We start from the raw sequence: 9,506 nt of genomic DNA, 5'->3' as shown, positions 1-9,506 counted from the left end.
AGCGATGGTAGCTGCTGGGGCCTTCGCCGGGGTCGTCGCTGCCGGCAGCCGAACTCTCCCCGGTGAGATTTGACCCATCCGAGCTCGCAGAAGAACTGCGGCTCATCGTCCACAGTTGGTGGGCGAAGGTCCGCCCCCAGCTGCAGTGCTGGCCAATGGGGCGCAAGAGCCGAACGAGCTCGGCGGCCTCCTGCCAGTAAGAAGTTCACTTGCTCTGGCGCGGCCCGGAGCGCTGCTTGTTCATGGTGGTCAGCATCTGGCTGATGTAGGAGGTCAGCAGGTCGTCCATCTTGTAGCCCTGCAAGAGAAATGGAAACAATGTTAAGCCTAAGCACAATTGAAACACATTTTCGGTAGGCTTTTATTGTGAAAACCTATGGGAAGTATCGAATTTCATCGGCGGTGGTTTCAATCAAGAAAAACTGCAAAGCTAAATAAACAACTAGAATTCAAAGTTGAAGGACTTTTGTGTTTAAAGAAAGCAAGTGAGAGTAGGACGAGACAGCCGTTGTCGTAGACACAAGGTATTCCACACCCCGGCCTTTAATTCAATACCCGCTTTTATTTGAAAATGTATTTATTTGAAGTGTGTGTGTGTGTTGCTGCCACCCACCAGCGAAGTCTCACACAGCAGTTTGCTTCCTCTGACCAGGTTGCCGATGGTGATGTGGAAGTAGGTGTTCCCACTGCTCCAGTTGGAGATCTTGGTGAACGGGTGGGTGGTCAGGACGTCCTGCACCGAAACACAGAGAGGGGTAAGCCTCTGCTACCTTTAGGGTCCTCTGATGTACGATGCATACTTGAGTGCTTAATGAGTATGTTTACCGTGTGCACAATCCAATTATTTCTACACGAACACAAACCTTAGTCTTCGGGTCGATGAGGCTGACTCCGTGCTTGTTGATGGCGATCAGCAGGATCTCCGGGAAGTTGGGCTCTGTGGTTTGCTAGGGACAAAAGATGTATGTTGTTATGATTTCTAGATATCCATTGAGCATCTATTAGATCTTATCATGTCTAGATGTAGAGAGGTACATTTTCTCTTCACAGTTCATGGTGAATATGAGGATAATCCGGTGTGTCCTCGTCTCCTTTCATCCCGTGTTTTTCCTGTATGTCATACTCTTAAGTGGGAGGGACTAACTATAACCAACATGAGTGGTGCTGCCGAGGTTTCCAGATCGTTAAAGCCACACCCTCTGACCTCTGTTTGGTCATGACTGTTCTCAGAAGACAATATTTGTTCAGTGGGCTCGAGGAGGAGAATGACAGTGGGGAAATAAGTATTTAGATCCTTTACTTCAGTATGATGACTGATACCACACTGTGAAAAGTGAAAGTCCTGCATGGATTGCATTGTTACTGAACTATGTGAACAATCATGAAAAGTACGACAAATGAGAAGCGCCCAGTGAGAGCTGCAGACAGGAAGTGAGAGGCTCCACGTGGGTTTACCTTGACCTCGAAGAAGGCGGAGCCAAAGGTCGGCCATTTGTAGATGGTCTTCAGGAACATCAGTTTGGCTTCTTCTCTTGATTTACCGGCCTGCTTGTTGAAGTAAGCGACCACCGACTGCAACCATCACACAAACACACACACAGACACAATCTGTCACCAAAATGACTTCAATGAGTTGAGACTTGTTGGTGTCGACCTGAGCAGAGAACAAAGTCACTCTCTCTCTCTGTGTGCTGTCATCCGTTTACATAACCGGTCCGGTTATACATATACAATAACGGACTTGAGAAACAATTATTTTACTTTTCTATCAGTTATAATATATCCGATCATAATACATAAAATATTTACAAAATGACACATATAATTTGTCTTTAGGATACAGCTAGGTAAAAGGAAAAGTGAACTATAAAGTTGATATTCAGTATTATTATGGCTACATATGCGGGTTTACCCTTTTCCAGTCATCTGGTGACATCTGACGGATGAGATCCTGAGGAACCAGCTCCCGAAGCATCTTGGGAATTGTAGGAAAGTGGGACTTGTCATCCTCAAACTTGACGCGGTAGATGAGTGCTGCGAGTTGGAAAACCTCTTCCCGTGAACACTTATGGTAGCCACGTAAATACTTAGGCAGCTCCTGATTAAAAGAGGAGAATGACGGGGAAGAAGTGTTGTCGTTATTTGAACAGAAACAAACTTCAGTGTCAGAGAGAGTTGCTGACTGAAACTTTAGAAGTAAAAGTATTTTCACGTCCCTGACAACCAACCTGATAGTAGTGGAAGATGGAGTCGGCGAAGGAGTCTTTCCCTGGAACCGTGTTGGTCCACAGCTTCTTCATGAAGAACACCTGATAGGTCAGAGATGGAACGATTCCTGTAAGGTAGAACGGGAAGAGGAAGAAATATAAGTGTGATCACCTTTAAATCCCTGGCGGTATATTAGTTTTATATGTTTTGAATTGCAGGTTTGTCCATAAATGTCAAGACGTTTTCAAAAATCCTGCAGTTGGTGGTTGTAGAAAACCTGAATAAACAATGACAGCTTCTAACTGTAACAGTGAGGGAAGTCGAACCTTCACATTTTAATTTGAAACGTGTCCCCAAGTGTCCTGAGGGGACCCAACCATGCTTTATTTGTGAGTAGTCCAGTGCTACTTATGCGTTGTATTTTTTCAGTAACTTCCCGCTAAGAGAGCAGGAGGAGGTTTTGTCAGAGCATGCGCTGGCTCGCATGATTAACGGGGTACCGACCGTCTTTAGCAGGTCGAGATTTCTTGATCCAGTCCGTCAAATGTCTGACAAAGTCAAAGAAGAAATCCCCCTCTGGCACACTGATCACCTGCACACACTCACACACACACACACACACACACACACACACACACACACACACACACACACACACACACACACACACACACACACACACACACACACACACACACACATAATATTAAAGCTAATAAGCAGTTTTCTACTTTGACAAAAATGTATTGAGCCTCGTGAAACTACAATGATGTTATATAAATGCTTTCTGAGAAACACTCCTTGACCTCTGACCTTGTCTGAAATCTTAACAAATAGGCTGAAGCCTTCGGGGGATTTGAGCAGCAGTCTGGTGGAGATGTTCTGGCAGAAATCCTTCGCTTTGGTGCTGGACTCCACCTCGAACGCCTGTAGGGTTAGAGGACACATGCATTCTCAATTGTTTAATTTCCTTTTTGATGAGTGGGAATCTGTACGAGTGCGAGTCCGAGTGTGTCTGACCTCGTCTGTATCGTCGGGGAAGTAAACTTTGTGGAAGATCTGGGTTGTCTTGTGTTGGATCGCCTCCACTTCCACCAGATGAGGGGGGTACTTCCTGGATCCGTTACTGTTACCATGATAATAATAAAAGAACAAATAAACTCAGGGGCTGGGGATGGAACAGACAATCATCCGATTAGTAGTGTGTGTGTGGTGTCTTTTAATAACTGTCAGTCAACTCAAAGTGAACCTGAAGATATACATGTTCCTTCAACAACCATCAGCTGAACGAATCAAGGCGTGTAGTTCTACCGTAGAGCCTTGTGCAGCCTCTGCATGCAGTCTCCAGAGAGGGGGTGGTGCTTCTTGGACTGGAGGAAGCGCTGGATGTGCGGCAGCAGCGCGTTACTGGGAGGAAACAGACCAGTACACAACCACAGCAGCTCCCAGCCTTTCTCCTCACTGTACCTGCAGCAGCAGCACAAAACAACTCAAGTTCAGAGTCTGCTGTGGAACATCTGATGGTTCCGCCTGCTCGACACTGCAGACTCACTGGGGACTGAGGATTCATGGACACCGAGTGCAAACACTGGGGACAAGATTTGAAATCTTAAAAACGGTGACCATGATAATACGAAGGATCCAAAAGCTTCACAGCTTCATACAATTCATAATAAAGTCACAATTCATAATAAATATAAAAAAACTTTAGTACTTGGGTTTCATTATAACTCAGAGTAGATTCAGGACAATCTGGTGACCTCATGGAAAAGTTTAAATGCAAGTGTGAACCTTACAATTATTATGATCATTCATATTGAGGCTGATAAGTTTACACACTTGACGTGGTTGTCGGTGAGCTGCTTGATGATCTGACAGTAGATCTCGTCTTTTAGAGGTTCTGCCTTCAGCGCTCCTTCAAAGATCTGGTCCGTCAGCTCGTTGACGGAGCGCGTCCGCTTGGACGGGTAGTCGCCCATGTACTTCATCATAGGTGGGACAAACGTCAAGGAACAAAACAACTGGATTAGCTCGAAGAAAACGAGAGAATGGGCATGGATGTATGGGTGTGAGACAGAGAGCTTGAATTCAACCAACATTCATCACCCAGCCTAGAAAGTACATGTATGGTAAGATATGCTTTCCGCACAGACATGTGGAGTCAAGACGAGTAAACATTTGGATCTTTAATACTGTGTGCGGATTTCATTTACTTTACTAAAAGTATATGACATGTACTAGACGACAAATTCAAGAATTTCTGTGGTCGTAAAAACATAAAAATGGGGCCAAATGTGCTGTCGTCGTAAAATGGTGATAGAGTTGAAATGGCCCAGACAATCAGTCTGAAACTGCTTTTCAAAAGATATCTATGAAGGACATGCAGGCGTCCTGAGCCAGCTCCTCGTGGTTGACGACCTTTTTCAGCAGCGGCTGCTTCAGCGGCTCTCTGGTGCAGCTCCACATCTTGTCCTTCCCCCGGTTCTTAGTGACCATCACCCGGCTCAGGGTGTGTTTGGGAGGAGGCCTGGAAGAAGCAGGACACATGCTGACATGACTGCGTGTCCATAAAATCTGTATTTACTGGTCAAAAATGGACCTGTGAGGATGAAAACCTTCTGAATTGTCTGATTTCAACTGAAGGAAGTTTCCAGATAGACGATCTCACTTACTTGCTATTGTTAAAATCATTCATTCTGTGGGTAAACTTATTTTGGGCTTTTGAATGATTATATTATGTGTGTGTGTGTGTGTGTGTGTGTGTGTGTGTGTGTACCTGAAGTAGTCGTAGGAGAACTCCTCCAGCGTGTAGGGTTTCATCCTGTCGTCGCTCTCCGGCAGGACGATCTGCGAAACACGAACCGACTCCTGCCGCTGGTCCGGTGTCATGGTAACCAGAGCCTGATTGGTTGGATCCCATCAGATTACATTCATTTGACAGAGCGTGTTTTTATAAAGGGACTTCCAGGAGGTTTGTCCGAACAAAAAGAAGAGCCGGAGGTTTAAATACCATCAGATTTAAACTGTCAAAGCAACGCGTTAGCAAGTTTTCAATGTTAACTTCCCAGTGCGCAAAACGCAGGCCACCAAAATGTAAAAAATTATATTTTATTACATCTTTGCCCGATGCACAGAAATCTTGGAAATCTCTGCACAGAAGGAAATGTGAGCCAAATTCCCTTTTGTCGTTTGAGACAAGAAAACGTCTCATTTTGTATTGAAGTCAAATTCTATTGGTCAACTTCCTTTCATGTGACTATGACGTGTAATTTTAAAGTCACTGTGTGCTGGCCAATTTAATAGAAAAAAAGTACTCGAAAAATACTGTTAAATGGTGTGAAAGAAAAAAGCATCATAGGTTTAAACAGCGTACTTCTTTGATTTATGTTTTTACACGTATGTTAGTTCCGGTTCTCTTTCATGGACGTAAACAAACATAAAATCTCTACATTTTGATCCTTTACTCTAACGTGTTTCTTTGGATTCAGTTGTATTTTGTTACTTGTTGTAACTGATATTTGTCCTTCTATATATATATCATTTATTTTTATTAATATAAAAGATAGTAGAAAACAAATATCACGAATAATAAGATATTTTGTTCTGAAGCTTTTGGCTAAACTGTGGCAAATTTTGCTCTAATCTAAAAAGCTTTTGGATCAAAAATTCCCTTAATGAAATTCCAGCTTCCTGCAGAATGAGCTGAGCCGATAAACCATTAAAAGCAGTGAGAATAGGAGGAAGTCAGTGCTGTAAAGACGAGCTCATGCCATAAAAGATGTGGTGTCTTCTTCTCTCACCAATACTTCTTGCTGAGGTCGGGTCACGCATGGCAGGACATAGACGCAGTCGGCTGGGAAATCTCCTCTCTGATTGGTCCGTTCGTTGACACCGTGCGCCCAACCAGAGGTGAGCACCTGCTCGCCGGTGTCCTGGTCCAACAGGATTAGGTCTCCCTTCATGAAGCTCAGGAACGTGGACTCCTCCCCAGCTGTGGAGAAAGAAAGTGGAGGTGAGAGGACTAACTGGCATTTCTCCTATTACTACGAGTATTTTATTTACAGGATATTACAGTAAAGGTGTTTGATGGAAATATAAACATATAATGTACTCAAAGAGGTGTTGCACATTTATTTTTGAGTGCATTTAGGGCCAAAGCTACTGACATTCTGCCAAAAATAAACAAATTCTTATTAAAGATTAAAAAAAGGATCACAGCCACACACACACAAGACAAACCAACTGGAATTTACACTATAGATTAGTTGCATACATATTTTTGTTCTTTATGTATTGATGAGTATATTGAAGTAAAATTAAATCTACAAAATTACGATCATTGATTGATTCTTTTTAAAAGTTATTTTTAAGACAAAAATGGCAAACATTACCTGCACTGGACTGCCCTCTAAATTCGTATTATATATGCACTAAAAATATTTGTTAATTGTCACAATTACAGATTTTAGGAAATTTTTTGACCCTGAATTTCAAGTGTTGAGATGATGTCAGCACTCTTCCAATCCTTTTCTTGCGAGGAAACACATGAGGAAACACAAAACAACGTACTGGGGTTGGGGTTGTCCTGCAGCGCGACCACAAACTTCGACCTCTTCCTCAGGCCTTCCAGGAAGGTCACCACCAGGTCGCGGATGTCCTCCGCGTTGTTGGAGGTGAAGGTGTACTCGTCTCCTTTGATGGTCGCCAAAGTGAAACTCTGACTCTGTAACTTTCCTCCACTGAAAGCAAAACCAGTCCTCCAAATTAAAAGACACAAATGTAGACTTTCTGAAGGGAAACTGACTTTGTGCCTCTAGAACAATGGCACCTCACAAGTTTGAGACACTTGAAAGAAAACAAATGGTTTTATTGGGCATTTCCTGAAGTCAGTCATTGTTGAAAGAGGAGAGAGAAAGCAGGGGATGTGCTGGTTGAAAGAAAAGTAAAATAATAATACATTTTGGAAAGGAAACACACAACTAACAGAGATAAGGAACTGTAGCAGGAAGTGGATGCAGGAGGAATGAAAGAAAGGACAGGGATGGATAAAAGGGTGAACTGTTGAGTGACTACAGCTCCCAGCATGCATCACCTGCTGCTGGAAACGGCCGTGATTTCTGGGAAGGAGAGCTCCAGGAGAACCTGCTCCTGCTCGTCTACAAAATAAACCCCGGTCCAGTTGACGGCGACGATCAGGTCGTTTTTGGGCAGACTGGGACCTGAGAGGCAGAGAGGAAAGGGTGAAGGTTTCCCACCTGAAGATTCACTCTCACAAAACCAACAGGACAATGTGACATTATGTTCAGATATTCACAGTTTCTAATAACTGTCAATATGTAACTGAAATTTCTTAGGAAGGCTCCTAGAAGGGACTATGTTGTAATTTAATTGACATTTTCATTTAAATCCAACTTATTGATTGTGTAAGCTTCTTTTACCAGAGTAACTATCTTTAACCTTTTGGAAACCGTAGAACCATATGTTACCACTTTTTTTACTTCTCTACTTTTGTTCCCCGTGTTCAAGTAGTCGTATGAACCCCATTTAGTTATATTACTTGTATTATTTAATATCATTTTTTTCAGAATTCTTTTGTGAAAAAAATGCATATTTTCAATAAAATCACTTTTATACCATATTTTGATCATAACTATGAACATCCAGCATGATCTAAGCAAGATTTCTCAAACATATCTTTTGGAGCGATCACCGACATGTACTACCTCCATGGTTCAGACCCTTACCAACATCCCACATACTAATAAAACACCTTTTTGGAAAGGGTATGACCTAAATAATCGGAATATGCAAGAAACTCAAAGCCTATGGGGTGTTGGCACCTATTTTTAGTAAAAAAAACTGTGTTGTTCGGTTGAAAAATGGGAAAATCACTGTTTCTATGTGAAAGCCTTCTCTCACCGAGCGCTGCCTGACCTTAAAATGTGCATTAGCCTTCCCCCTTGCGCTGTGACAGGGTTTTACAAAGGTGGGGGCTACACAGGGCGCACAGCACAAGGAAATGTCCAGAGGAAGCAATTTTTTTCAAACTTCTTGCCGTTTTGTGTTGTTTTAGGTACTTCTAGGTGGTTTGTAAGCCTATGGATTGTTTTGTTAGAATCCCACAAGCCCGTATGGTTACGGAGATGTGTTTGTTAGTGAAATCCGATGTTGTAAGGGATACTTATGAAGGATCTTGTGAAACCGTTTTGGCCACCACAGCATGTGATGTAGGGTCGTTGGAGATTACGTAAATACTCAATTATTTTCTACAACATATTTATCTTCTCACAAGGGTTGCGGTATTTTAAGCAATTTAAATGAAGTCAAACAACGCTGTGGTTCCGGAGATAATTAAGGAAACGTAAAAAAAAAAAAGTTGACATTTTCGTGTTTGATAAAAAAAGGCTTAAAACAGGTTAAATCAGTACACAGCTACATTATATAGCTGAGCAGGACTTTTGGTGCCCACCGGCTGCTAACAGCTAATGTTAACTAGCTCTCGTCCTGCCGATTTCAACACGGATTTGTTGTTCACATTACAGCATTAAGGGGAAAAATATGGTGCAGGATGTACGGATCGGATAGCAAGTGACAAGTATTTCCGTTGTTCCTGTGTAGCCCAAATGAGCTAATAAACGATATGATCGTTTACATTTTTGCACGTTGTTATTATTATTGTTAATATTTAATTTGGACTCTTTCCTACTTTGTGTTGAAGTTCTAGCTTATCTTATCCCCATTTCCACAGGTAGTTTTCCAGAAAACTGCAGGATCCTTTTCTTTTAATTTCTGGCCTTGACGTATATGGTATAAGAATACTTTTACTACTGTTAACTACCTGTTTACATCTCTTTATATACAGAACATACTGTATGTATTACTTCTCACTATGCATATATATATATATATATATATATATATATATATATATATATATATATATATATATATATATATATATATATATATATACTTTATTCATGTTTACATTATAGTGCATTCATTTACCTATTACTACACACCTGTCTACCACACATGTATATTATTCCTTTATTGTTTGTATTACCATAGGTTAACTTCTGCACTATTTAATGTCGTAGATTCTCATTTTTGTGCTCACATTTGTTATAAATATTTGTACGATGACCATCACGCTTTGAACGAATGTGTCAAGTTGGCTGAATCAACTAAAACTAAACTAATAACTGAAAGAGGTCGTAGGTTCTCACCTGAGAACTTGAAGGCTTCGTAGAAACGAGAGAAAAGCAGAGGCCACTTGTGTCGAGCGAAGTCCACCA

The 9,506-nt window shown here is 41.8% G+C and overlaps 1 protein-coding gene across 2 annotated transcripts in view; it reads right to left on the bottom strand.

Annotated features, from left to right (window-relative positions):
* Window positions 1–205: 205 nt before the first annotated feature.
* Window positions 206–9,506, bottom strand: part of myo7aa (myosin VIIAa) — a gene marked incomplete at both ends in the record, with an annotated part of 52,598 nt that continues 43,297 nt past the window's right edge. For both annotated transcript variants that reach the window (XM_079225125.1, XM_079225124.1), the window contains 17 exons: window positions 206–298; window positions 614–733; window positions 864–947; window positions 1,456–1,572; window positions 1,913–2,098; window positions 2,229–2,335; window positions 2,713–2,800; window positions 3,022–3,135; window positions 3,229–3,334; window positions 3,520–3,675; window positions 4,048–4,201; window positions 4,578–4,735; window positions 4,985–5,109; window positions 6,009–6,199; window positions 6,778–6,947; window positions 7,301–7,427; window positions 9,438–9,506. The exon at window positions 9,438–9,506 is cut by the window's right edge and continues 49 nt beyond it. In XM_079225125.1, coding sequence (XP_079081251.1) covers window positions 206–298; window positions 614–733; window positions 864–947; window positions 1,456–1,572; window positions 1,913–2,098; window positions 2,229–2,335; window positions 2,713–2,800; window positions 3,022–3,135; window positions 3,229–3,334; window positions 3,520–3,675; window positions 4,048–4,201; window positions 4,578–4,735; window positions 4,985–5,109; window positions 6,009–6,199; window positions 6,778–6,947; window positions 7,301–7,427; window positions 9,438–9,506 — 2,165 coding nt within the window. The remainder of the gene's footprint in view (window positions 299–613; window positions 734–863; window positions 948–1,455; window positions 1,573–1,912; window positions 2,099–2,228; window positions 2,336–2,712; window positions 2,801–3,021; window positions 3,136–3,228; window positions 3,335–3,519; window positions 3,676–4,047; window positions 4,202–4,577; window positions 4,736–4,984; window positions 5,110–6,008; window positions 6,200–6,777; window positions 6,948–7,300; window positions 7,428–9,437) is intronic.

This window comes from Taurulus bubalis (genome assembly GCF_910589615.1).
Source record: "Taurulus bubalis genome assembly, chromosome: 10".
Classification (NCBI taxonomy): domain Eukaryota; kingdom Metazoa; phylum Chordata; class Actinopteri; order Perciformes; family Cottidae; genus Taurulus; species Taurulus bubalis.
This window is presented reverse-complemented; position numbering and strand designations above follow the sequence as displayed.